The sequence below is a fragment of the Marmota monax genome, unplaced genomic scaffold, assembly GCF_021218885.2.
Source record: "Marmota monax isolate L192 unplaced genomic scaffold, Marmota_monax_Labrador192_F-V1.1 WCK01_AAM20220418_F8-fsc00050, whole genome shotgun sequence".
NCBI classification, from domain to species: Eukaryota; Metazoa; Chordata; class Mammalia; order Rodentia; family Sciuridae; genus Marmota; species Marmota monax.
Window position 1 is genome coordinate 4,351,453 of NW_026694552.1, and position 12,855 is coordinate 4,364,307.

At 38.5% G+C, this 12,855-nt stretch overlaps 1 protein-coding gene across 5 annotated transcripts in view; it reads left to right on the plus strand.

Annotated features, from left to right (window-relative positions):
- The window catches only part of Il1rapl2 (interleukin 1 receptor accessory protein like 2), a 1,002,166-nt gene that overhangs the window by 943,198 nt on the left and 46,113 nt on the right, over positions 1 to 12,855 (plus strand). For all 5 annotated transcript variants that reach the window (XM_046420860.2, XM_046420861.2, XM_058571609.1 and 2 more), the window contains one exon: positions 10,604 to 10,733. In XM_046420860.2, the coding sequence (XP_046276816.1) occupies positions 10,604 to 10,733 (130 nt within the window). The remainder of the gene's footprint in view (positions 1 to 10,603; positions 10,734 to 12,855) is intronic.

Genomic DNA, 12,855 nt, shown 5'->3' on the forward strand with positions numbered 1-12,855 from the left:
AATTCTCTCCAGAATCTCTCCTCTTGAACACATCAATACTAGAGTTTATCTGTTTATAAGATAAATGAACAGCAAAGTCATGGCAGCTAAAAAAACTTAAGCCTGCTTGAAATTATGGATATTCTAGGCAAATGTCTCATGATATAGATACTCAGAGAGCTCTCTGAGAAAGGAAATTGGGGAAATGTTGAGGCAGTGGAGAGCCAATTCACTCCATGTAGGCCACTTTCCATCACATCTAACGTTCCTCATTACTGAGGTAACAACTCACAAAATTCTTTTACTGTGATAATCTTCAAACTACTTATATACAAATGTAAGTTGCCCTTCTCTAATAATAGGGCATACAGTAACAGAATGAATTTGAAAATCTCTTCAGGCAAAATAATACAGTAGCTTACAGATGCCAATGGTAGATAGGAGTTGGCACATAGGCCAGATTTAAAAATGCTTGGAGAGATTCTGTTTCAGGTTATTTGCCCAATCAATACAGAGATCCTTCTCATACCTTTTGGAAGAGGAAATGCCCACCCTTTGGCAAACATTGAATATCACTACCTGACACAAGAGCTTATTAGATTGGTATTCTTCTCAGAGTGTTGCATATGATGGTTGGATGGTTTTCCTGGTTTTGGCCATTAACAAAAGGCTTCAGGATATTTATTCAGCATTTGTAGAAACTAGACTGCTGAAATATCTGTCTATTGTGTTTATTTAAGAAGAACACAGATGATGGGAGAGTAAAAACATTCCTCTCAGGAGAAATTTCTACAATAGTCAGTATCTTGTGTGTAGTGCCAAAGAAAGAAGAAACACTGTCATTATTGATGGACCACCTCAAGGAGAACCCTTTTTGTACATTGCTTTATAATTGTCTTTCTCCATTAAAATTAAACCAGACCCAACCCCACTGACACATTAAGAATCACTAAAAGATTTTATTTGATATTTACTTTCAACATAGCCCAGCGGAATGACAACCAAAATGTATGTATGTATGTGTGTGTGTATATATATATATATATATATATATATATATATATATATATATATATACACACACACACACACACACACACACACACTGGTAATTTCAGCAACTGGGATCCCTCACAATAATATTTATCAAAATATCTGGATTGAGCTGGACATGGTTGTACACACCTGTAATCCCAGTGGCTGGGGAGGATGAGGCAATGGGATTACAAGTTCAAAGCCAGCTTCAGCAATTTAGCAAAAACCTCAGCAACTTAATGAGACCCTGTCTCAAAATAAAACGTAAAAATGGCTGGGGATGTGACTCAGTGGTTGAGTGACCCTGGATTCAATCTGTGGTACCAAAAATATCTCTGGATTGTCTGCCATCTGGTTTGATATTTCTTTTTTTTTTTTAATACTTTCCAATGATTTTATTTATTTTTTTTTTAATTTTTTATTGTTGGCTGTTCAAAACATTACATAGTTCTTGATATATCATATTTCACAATTTGATTCAAGTGGGTTATGAGCTCCCATTTTTACCCCATATACAGATTGCAGAATCACATCAGTTACACATCCATTGATTTACATATTGCCATACTAGTGTCTGTTGTATTCTGCTGCCTTTCCTATCCTCTACTATCCCCCCTCCCCTCCCCTCCCCTCCCCTCCCCTCTTCTCTCTCTGCTCCCTCTACTGACATTCGTTTGTCCCCCTTATATTATTTTTCCCCTTCCCCTCACTTCCTCTTGTATGTACTTTTGTATAACTCTGAGGGTCTCCTTCCATTTCCATGCATTTTCCCTTCTCTCTCCCTTTCCCTCCCACCTCTCATCCCTGTTTAATGTTAATCTTCTTCTCATGCTCTTCGACCCTACTCTGTTCTTAGTTACTCTCCTTATATCAAAGAAGACATTTGGCATTTGTTTTTTAGGGATTGGCTAGCTTCACTTAGCATAATCTGCTCTAATGCCATCCATTTCCCTGTAAATTCTATGATTTTGTCATTTTTTAATGCAGAGTAATACTCCATTGTGTATAAATGCCACATTTTTTTTAATCCATTCGTCTATTGAAGGGCATCTAGGTTGGTTCCACAATCTTGCTATTGTGAACTGTGCTGCTATGAACATCGATGTAGCAGTGTCCCTGTAGCATGCTCTTTTTAGGTCTTTAGGGAATAGACCAAGAAGGGGAATAGCTGGGTCAAATGGTGGCTCCATTCCCAGCTTTACAAGAAATCTCCATACTGCTTTCCAAATTGGCTGCACCAATTTGCAGTCCCACCAGCAATGTACAAGTGTACCCTTTTCCCCACATCCTCGCCAGCACTTGTTGTTGTTTGACTTCATAATGGCTGCCAATCTTACTGGAGTGAGATGGTATCTTAGGGTGGTTTTGATTTGCATTTCTCTGAGTGCTAGAGATGGTGAGCATTTTTTCATGTACTTGTTGATTGATTGTATGTCCTCCTCTGAGAAGTGTCTGTTCAGGTCCTTGGCCCATTTGTTGATTGTGTTGTTTGTTATTTTATTGTCTAATTTTTTGAGTTCTTTGTATACTCTGGATATTAGGGCTCTATCTGAAGTGTGAGGAGTAAAGATTTGTTCCCAGGATGTAGGCTCTCTATTTACCTCTCTTATTGTATCTTTTGCTGAGAAAAAACTTTTTAGTTTGAGTAAGTCCCATTTGTTGATTCTAGTTATTAACTTTTGTGCTATGGGTGTCCTATTGAGGAATTTGGAGCCCGACCCCACAGTATGTAGATCGTAGCCAACTTTTTCTTCTATCAGACGCCGTGTCTCTGATTTGATATCAAGCTCCTTGATCCATTTTGAATTAACTTTTGTGCATGGCGAGAGAAAGGGATTCAGTTTCATTTTGTTGCATATGGATTTCCAGTTTTCCCAGCACCATTTGTTGAAGATGCTATCCTTCCTCCATTGCATGCATTTAGCCCCTTTATCAAATATAAGGTAGTTGTAGTTTTGTGGATTGGTTTCTGTGTCCTCTATTCTGTACCATTGGTCCACCCGCCTGTTTTGGTACCAGTACCATGCTGTTTTTGTTACTATTGCTCTGTAGTATAGTTTGAAGTCTGGTATCGCTATACCGCCTGATTCACACTTCCTGCTTAGCATTGTTTTTGCTATTCTGGGTCTTTTGTTTTTCCATATGAATTTCATGATTGCTTTCTCTATTTCTACAAGAAATGCCGTTGGGATTTTGATTGGCATTGCATTAAACCTATAGAGAACTTTTGGTAATATCGCCATTTTGATGATGTTAGTTCTGCCTATCCATGAACAGGGTATATTTTTCCATCTTCTAAGATCTTCTTCTATTTCTCTCTTTAGGGTTCTGTAGTTTTCATTGTATAAGTCTTTCACCTCTTTTGTTAGGTTGATTCCCAAGTATTTTATTTTTTTTGAAGATATTGTGAATGGAGTGGTTGTCCTCATTTCCATTTCAGAGGATTTGTCGCTGATATACAGGAATGCCTTTGATTTATGCGTGTTGATTTTATATCCTGCCACTTTGCTGAATTCATTTATTAGCTCTAATAGTTTCTTTGTAGACCCTTTTGGGTCTGCTAGGTATAGAATCATGTCATCTGCAAATAGTGATAATTTAAGTTCTTCTTTTCCTATTTTGATGCCTTTAATTTCTTTTGTCTGTCTAATTGCTCTGGCCAGTGTTTCGAGAACTATGTTGAACAGAAGTGGTGAGAGAGGGCATCCCTGTCTTGTTCCAGATTTTAGAGGGAATGCCTTCAATTTTTCTCCATTCAGAATGATGCTAGCCTGAGGCTTAGCATAGATTGCTTTTACAATATTGAGGAATGTTCCTGTTATCCCTAGTTTTTCTAGAGTTTTGAACATAAAGGGATGCTGTACTTTGTCGAATGCTTTTTCCGCATCTATCGAGATGATCATATGATTCTTATTTTTAAGTCTATTGATGTGGTGAATAACATTTATTGATTTCCGTATATTGAACCAGCCTTGCATCCCAGGGATGAATCCTACTTGATCATGGTGCACAATTTTTTTGATAAGTTTTTGTATCCGACTGGCCAGAATTTTATTGAGGATTTTTGCATCTAGGTTCATTAGAGATATTGGTCTGTAGTTTTCTTTCTTGGAAGTGTCTTTGTCTGGTTTAGGTATCAGGGTGATGTTGGCCTCGTAGAATGAATTTGGAAGTTCTCCCTCTTTTTCTATTTCCCGAAGTAGCTTGAAAAGTATTGGTATTAGTTCCTCTTTAAAGGTTTTGTAAAACTCTGCTGTATACCCATCCGGTCCTGGGCTTTTCTTACTTGGTAGTCTTTTGATGGTTTCTTCTATTTCCTCAATTGATATTGGTCTGTTTAGGTTGTCTATATCCTCCTGACTCAATCTGGGCAGATCATATGACTTAAGAAATTTATCGATGCCTTCACTATCTTCTAATTTATTGGAGTATAAGGATTCAAAATAATTTTTGATTATCTTCTGTATTTCTGAAGTGTCTGTTGTGATATTGCCTCTTTCATCCCGTATGTTAGTAATTTGAGTTCTCTCTCTTCTTCTCTTCGCTAGCATGGCTAAGGGTCTGTCGATTTTGTTTATTTTTTCAAAGAACCAACTTTTAGTTTTGTCAATTTTTTCAATTGTTTCTTTTGTTTCGATTTCATTAATTTCAGCTCTGATTTTAATTATTTCTTGCCTTCTACTTCTTTTGCTGTTGTTTTGCTCTTCTTTTTCTAGGATTTTGAGATGAAGTATGAGATCATTCATTTGTTGGTTTTTTCTTTTTTTAAGGAATGAACTCCAAGCAATGAATTTTCCTCTTAGAACTGCTTTCAATGTGTCCCATAGATTCCGATATGTTGTGTCTGTGTTTTCATTAATCTCTAAGAATTTTTTAATTTCTTCCTTGATGTCTTCTATAACCCATTGATCGTTCAGTAACCTATTGTTCATTCTCCAAGTGATGTATTCTTTTCCCTTCCTTCTTTTATCATTGATTTTCAGTTCCATTCCATTATGATCAGATAGGATGCATGGTATTATCTCTACTCCTTTATATTGTCTAAGAGTTTCCCTGTGACATAATATATGATCTATTTTTGAGAAGGATCCATGTGCTGCTGAGAAAAAAGTGTAACTGCTTGATGTTGGGTGGTATATTCTATATATGTCAATTAAGTCTAGGTTATTAATTGTGTTATTGAGTTCTATAGTTTCCTTATTCAACTTTTGTTTGGAAGATCTGTCCAGTGGTGATAGAGGTGTGTTGAAGTCTCCCATGATTATTGTATGGTGGTCTATTAGACTCTTGAACTTGAGAAGAGTTTGTTTGATGAACATAGCTGCACCATTGTTTGGGGCATATATATTTATGATTGTTATGTCTTGTTGGTGTATGGTTCCCTTGAGCAGTATGTAGTGTCCCTCTTTATCCCTTTTGATTAACTTTGGCTTGAAATCTATTTTATTTGATATGAGTATGGATACTCCTGCTTGTTTCCGAAGTCCATATGAGTGATATGATTTTTCCCAACCTTTCACCTTCAGCCTATGTATGTCTTTTCCTATCAAATGCGTCTCCTGTAGGCAGCATATTGTTGGGTCTTGTTTTGTGATCCATTCTACTAGCCTGTGTCTCTTGATTGGTGAGTTTAAGCCATTAACATTTAGGGTTATTATTGAGATATGGGCTGTTCTTCCAGCCATATTTGTTTATTTATGTTACTAAACATGGTTTGTTTTCCTCTTTGATTATTTTCTCCCCTTTAGTGTCCTACCTCCCACTGTTGGTTTTCATTGTTATTTTCCATTTCCTCTTCCTGTAATGTTTTGCCAAGGATGTTTTGAAGAGATGGTTTTCTAGCTGCAAATTCTTTTAACTTTTGTTTATCGTGGAAGGTTTTAATTTCATCTTCCATCCTGAAGCTTAATTTCGCTGGAAACACAATTCTTGGTTGGAACCCATTTTCTTTCAGTGTTTGAAATATGTTATTCCAGGATCTTCTAGCTTTCAGAGTCTGTGTTGAAAGATCAGCTGTTATCCTGATTGGCTTACCCCTAAATGTGATCTGCTTCCTTTCTCTTGTAGCTTTTAAAATTCTCTCCTTATTCTGTATGTTGGGCATCTTCATTATAATGTGTCTAGGTGTGGGTCTCTTATGATTTTGCACATTCGGCATCCTGTAGGCTTCTAGGATTTGGGGTTCTGTCTCATTCTTCAAGTCTGGGAAGTTTTCTCGTATTATCTCATTGAATAGATTGCTCATTCCTTTGGTTTGAAACTCTGTCCCTTCCTGTATCCCAATGACTCTTAAATTTGGTCTCTTGATGTTATCCCATATTTCTTGGATGTTCTGCTCATGGTTTCTTAACAGTCTTGCTGAGCTGTCTATGTTCTTTTCAAGTTGAAATACTTTATCTTCATTGTCTGATGTTCTGTCTTCTAAGTGTTCTACTCTGCTGGTAGTATTCTCAATTGAGTTTTTAAGTTGGCTTATTGCTTCCTGCATTTCTAGGATTTCTGTTTGTTTGTTTTTTATAACCTCTATTTCCCTGTATAGTTGATCTTTTGCTTCTTGGATTTGTTTATGTAATTCATTGTTGAAGTGATCTTTCATTGTCTGATTTTGCTGTCTGATGTCTTCCTTGAGACTCCAGATCATCTGAAGCATGTATATCCTGAATTCTTTATCTGACATTCCATCTGCTGCAGCTATTACCTCTTCTAACGTTGAGTTGACCTGCAATGCTTGTGGTCCTTTCTTTCCTTGTCTCTTCATACTGTTCCCGTTCCTTTCTACTTGGTGAAACTGTTGTGCTATTGAATTTTCCCCCTATATATTTATATTGGTCTTGTATAGTTGCAAAGTCTCCCTCGCAGGAGCGGGCGGCGGCTCTGTCCCTCTGCGGGCCGCTAGGCTTGTTCTGTCGGTGGTCACAGTTCTGTCTACTCTGCAGGCGCAGGCAGCGGCACTGCCCCTCTGCAGGCCTCTGGGGCTGTACTGCCAATGGGTCGCAGGTGCGCCTACCTTGCAGGCGCGGGGGGGGGGGCGGCTCTACCCTTCCTCAGGCCACTGGGCCTGTTCTGTCTCTTGGTTGCAGGTCTGGCCTGCTCTGATGGTGGTCACAGTTCCGTCTACCTTGCAGGCGCTGGGGGGAGGGGGCGGCTCTGCCTCTCAGCAGGTCGCTGCTCCTCTTCTGCAGGTGGGTTGCAGGCCCGCCTACCTTGCAGGAGTGATTGGAAGCTCTGTCCCGCCGCAGGCCACTGGGCCTTTTCTGTCCGTGGTCACAGTTCCCCTACCTGGCAGACGCGGGGGGTGTGGGGCGGCTCTGCCCCTCAGCAGGCCGCTGGGCCTGCTCCGTGCATGGTCACAGTTCCCTCTACTTTGCCGGCACAGGGGGACGGGGCGGCTCAGCCTCTCAGCAGGCCGCTGCTCCTCTTCTGCCGGTGGGTCACAGGCCCGCCTACCTTGCAGGAGTGATTGGAAGCTCTGTCCCGCCACGGGCCACTGGGCCTTTTCTGTCGGTGGTCACCGTTCCACCTACCTGGGAGGCGCGGGGGGTGGGGGGCGGCTCTGCCCCTCAGCAGGCCGCTGGGCCTGCTCTGTGCGTGTTCACAGTTCCCTCTACCTTGCCAGTGCAGGGGGAGGGGGCAGCTCTGCCTCTCAGCAGGTCGCTGCTCCTCTTCTGCTGGTGGGTCGCAGGCCCGCCTACCTTGCAGGAGTGATTGGGAGCTCTGTCCCGCCGCGGGCCACTGGGCCTTTTCTGTCCGTGGTCACAGTTCCACCTACCTGGCAGGCGCGGGGGGTGGGGGGCGGTTCTGCCCCTCAGCAGGCCGCTGGGCCTGCTCTGTGCGTGGTCACAGTTCCCTCTACCTTGCCGGTGCAGGGGGAGGGGGCGGCTCTGCCTCTCAGCAGGTCGCTGCTCCTCTTCTGCCGGTGGGTCTCAGGCCCGCCTACCTTGCAGGAGTGATTGGAAGCTCTGTCCCACCGCAGGCCACTGGGCCTTTTCTGTCGGTGGTCACCTGGCAGGCGCAGGGGGTGGGGGGTGGCTCTGCCCCTCAGCAGGCCTCTGGGCCTGCTCTGTGCGTGGTCACAGTTCCCTCTACCTTGCCGGTGCAGGGGGAGGGGGCGGCTCTGCCTCTCAGCAGGTCGCTGCTCCTCTTCTGCCGGTGGGTCGCAGGCCCGCCTACCTTGCAGCTGGTTTGATATTTCTTAATGCCTTCAATTTCAAAAGAATAAAAGGTAGCAAGGCATAGGGGAAAAATCCTGTCTTCAGATTTAGAGAACTAGGTGCCTGATAGGGTCAATCATACATACTCTAGAATCCAAGGAAACTTTACAGAATGTTGTTAAGAGAAGGATATTGCTCCATAGACATCCGTGAAAGAAGCACATAAGATTGACAGGGTAAAATTAATGTGTATTTATCTCAGTATCCACATTGGATTATGATTCATATTTGACTTCTACTTAAATAACTAAGCCTCAGAAGAAAAACAACCTATGCAACGTTTCACTGAGACTTTTGAGTTCAGCAAGCACTTTTGCATACATTGTCCTGTTTGAACCTCTCAAGTTTTATTACCATCCCCATTACATATATGAGAAATCAGTTTACATAAAGTTAGGTAATCTGCCTAGAGCCAGTTTGTTTGTTCACATTAGATCAAAAACTAAGATTTAAGTTTCCTGACTCTTAGTCCAGTGCACTTTCCAGTATATAAGATAATCTAGTTTTTACACAACCTTATATGAAAGCATATTTCACATAACCTTATTTCAAATTTGTGTCAGACATATAGGACAGACTCTTGACAGGGAAAGATCTGACAACTATGATAAGATCAAAAGGTCCAGGACACATCATTTTGCTGAGTGAAAAATTTTAAGTATAATAAAACTATCATTTGGCAACAAATCCCTTATTATGAGTAAGCTCAGTCTATCACACAGTAACCATGTGACTATGAAGTTTTGTTAATTTCCAATTTATCTTAATGTAGACCTTAACTCGAATTAAACTATTTCGTTGTGAAAATGGTTCTTTAAAAAGTCATCTGCTAGTTTGATGATTAAAGAGATTTGGTTTCAGAAAGCACTTATTTTTAGAACATGGAAGCTTTGAATTTATTTAAATGTACAACGGAGAATTTGTCCATAGTTTAGAATAATGGTGCTAACAAATTACTATTAGCTCCATGAGGAAAAATATTTTACATTGCTTCATCTAGTATTTTAACTAAGGAAAAAGAGTACATTTTATGGAGTGATATACTGTAATATGATTTATGGATCTGGGAATTCCTTAGTCAAAAATATCAAGATTGTGCTCTTCTACTACTTTTCCCATACTGTCTTAATATTGTATTACAATTGCTTATTTGATGAGAAACTTAAAGTTAAAATGAAGTATTTTTCTACAATCATGATTCATAATAAAAAGTACTGAAATACTGCCTGTAATTATTTCAACAAAGTGGGTGATGAAAAGAATAATTATGATAAGGTATATGCATATGTACTTTTATAGATACATTTGAATTCCAAAAATTTCCTTTGGTTTGTGTATTACTCGGGGTTCTCCAGAGAGGAAGAAATTATAAGATCATCATTAGAGAGATAGATAAGTAGATAGAATAGATAGATAGATAAATGATAGAGGATTTATTAGATAAATTACATCATGTGACTATGGAAGCTAAAGAGTCCTATAATAGGCTATTGCAGGCTGGAGAGCCAGGAAGTACAACGCTTCAGCCTCATAATAAGAGTAGGATACAACTTCAGTTTCCAAAGCTGAAGGCCCAGGAACTATAGGAAGCTGATGGTGCTAGTACTTAAGTACAAATCCAGAGAACTTGGACTTCTGAAGCTGAAAGACAGGACAAGACAGTTGTTCCAATTCCAATAGAGAGAGAGAGAGAGGGAATTTTCCTTTCCTCTGACTTTTAATTCTATCCAGGACCCTAACAGAGTAGATGGTGCCCACTCAGTTCACCACCTCCAATGCTAATCTTTTCTGGATATGTCTCACAGACATATCCAGAAATGATGTTTTACCAGCAATCTATGTATTCCTTAGTCCATTCAAGTTGACATCAAAACTTAACAATCACTGTTTTTTATATTGTTGTTTTTTTTTTTAAAAAGATAATGATCAGAGCAAAAAATTTTCTCAGTGCAATCTTAATAATAGTGGGGATAGTCTCTTCTGATATGTTTTCTTATTAGTCAAGGATTAACTCATACTTTTGATTAATGTTACCTTCAAAGGCAAGTCCAACTAAGCAGAACTTAATTCTCTCTCAAAAAAATAAGGGATTATTTCCATTTGATTCTTTCATGTTAGTTCCTGGGAAGGAAATCATAAAAATAAAGTTAAAAATGAGTACTATTCTTTATTTTTGTTTATATAATAGCTTGAACATTTAAATTTCCCAGAAGTCCTCATAATATTTTAATATTTTTGCCTGTACAATGGTAAGATGATTAGAAGAACAGTTGAAAAATATGTCATCTCTGAGTTTTCCTTCAGATATTAAAGGGCTCATCCTTGGCCTCTAATGATAACCAGTAGTCAATTTTCTTATTTTTTTTCCTCATTCTCAGGTAAGCCTCTGAATATCCCTTGCAAAGCATTCTTTGGATTCAGTGGAGAATCTGGGCCAATGATCTACTGGATGAAAGGGGAGAAGTTTATTGAAGAACTGGCAGGCCACATTAGAGAAGGAGAAATAAGGTACAGAACCTTAATTGTTTGTTTTTCTTTGCTGTCTTTGCAGTTAAAAAATAAAATATCCTAAAAAGGATTCTGCCTAGGATTTTAGTTGCAACTTCAAAACACTCCATTCTCTAAAGTGGATCTGGTAGACAAACCAAGGGTAACTACCTAAAGAAATGAAAATTTGTAAGCTGCTGATAAACATGTTTTTTTTTCAGGTTCTAAGAATATGTCATCAGAATATAATGACCCTCTCAAAGTACCTAAGCAAATTCCTTTGAGTTTCCGAAGCTAAGGCTACTGTTACTCCATCCAGTCATAGCAAAGGTCCAAACTGTGCAGGTGACTTCTCAGTCTACTGGGCAAATGTTCATTTACTCCCTTGGGAACAGACAATCTTCATATGTCACAAGTGTAAAGCTGTGATGGCAGTAGCACACTGATAATCTGCCAAAATCGGTGTTGACTCTTTTTGAATAGAGTTTATTTTTCCCAGCATCCAGTGCTCATCCTGAAAGTTACTGATCCTTCAGGTTAGCACCTCTCTAGACCTTGCTCTCACTCTCCTGTTACCCAGTTACCTTCCTTGTGTATAGGTATGGATTCAATGCAATTGTTTTTTTTTTTTTTTTCATTCTAATTAGTACCTTCTTATTTTTTTCAAAACAGAGATAGGACACTTTTCTTAACTCATTCAATCTGTGATGTTTCCTATTGATTTCACTAATAACGATTTGTAGAGTAGGCTCCCCTTTCTGATAGGGATTGGGCTACCTCCTCTCAACCCCTATCAATAATCATGTGCTGGAAATTAATCTAGTATTTCAGTACATGTTAATAAGGACTCCTTCAGATTTCTTACTGAATATATAGCAGTGTAAATGAAACAAGTATACTTTATAATATTTACTATAATTAAATATAATTTATAATTACTCCCATGATAATCATTTACCACGCAATTTGATGGTCCATGAATTCCAAGAGCCTATACCAAATATTGACTATAGGAGATATTTCTAGAAAAAAATATACATGAAAAAATGTTCAATGTTATTAGTCAACATGGAAATTCAAATCAATACCTTATGGTATCGCTTCATATTTACTAGTATGGCTTTAATTTTTAAAAAATCACTTTATAGCAAACATTGGTGAGGATGCAAAGAAATTGGAAATCAGTTAAAATGCACAACAGTGCAAACACTTTGGAAAACAGTCTCATAAGTCCTCAAATAGATAAGCATATAATTGCCATTTGATGCAACAATGCATCTCCTAGATATGTAACCAAGAGTAATCAAAACATACAACCTCACAAAAAGGTATCCATGAATGTTAATAGTTGCTTGATTCATAATACACAAAAGGTGGAAACAATGTAAATGTCTATCACCTAATGAATGGATAAATAAAATGTAGTGTATTCATACAAAGAATTATTGTTTGCCATGAAAAAAATTGAGGTACTAATATTCACTAGAATATGGATAACATTGAAAATATTTTTCTCAGTAAAATAAGCCAGTGAAAAATAAACATATTAACATGATTCATGTAAAATGTTCAGAATAGGCAAATCCATGACAGAAAGTAGATCACTGGTTATTTAGGGCTGGTGAGGAGGGATGGAGTGATAGGACCATAATAGCTAAATTGTATGGGTACATTTATATGTATGTGTCATAAAATACAACTTAATGTAAAATACATCATTATAAAGTATACAATTCATTGGAATTCAGTGCATTCATAATATTGTGCAACCACTACCACTCTATAGTTCCAGAACATTTTTAACCACCCCCGCCCCCCTCGGAAAAAAAAAAAAATCCTGCTTTGCAGTAAGGGACTGAATAACTTATGTCCTTCCTTCCTTCCTTCCTTCCTTCCTTCCTTCCTTCCTTTCTTTCTTTCTTTCTTGAGGTTATGAAAATGTTATAAAATTGATCATGTTATGGTTGCACATATCTGTGATTATTCTCAAAATTAATTGGGTTGTATACTTTCAATAGGTAAATTGTATATTATATGAACTTTATCTTAATAAATCTGCTTTTTAAAAAAATTTAATTCTCTAGGATAGAATAGATTTTCATTTTAGCTATCTTCCAAAAATAAACTTTATTTTTTAGTGCAA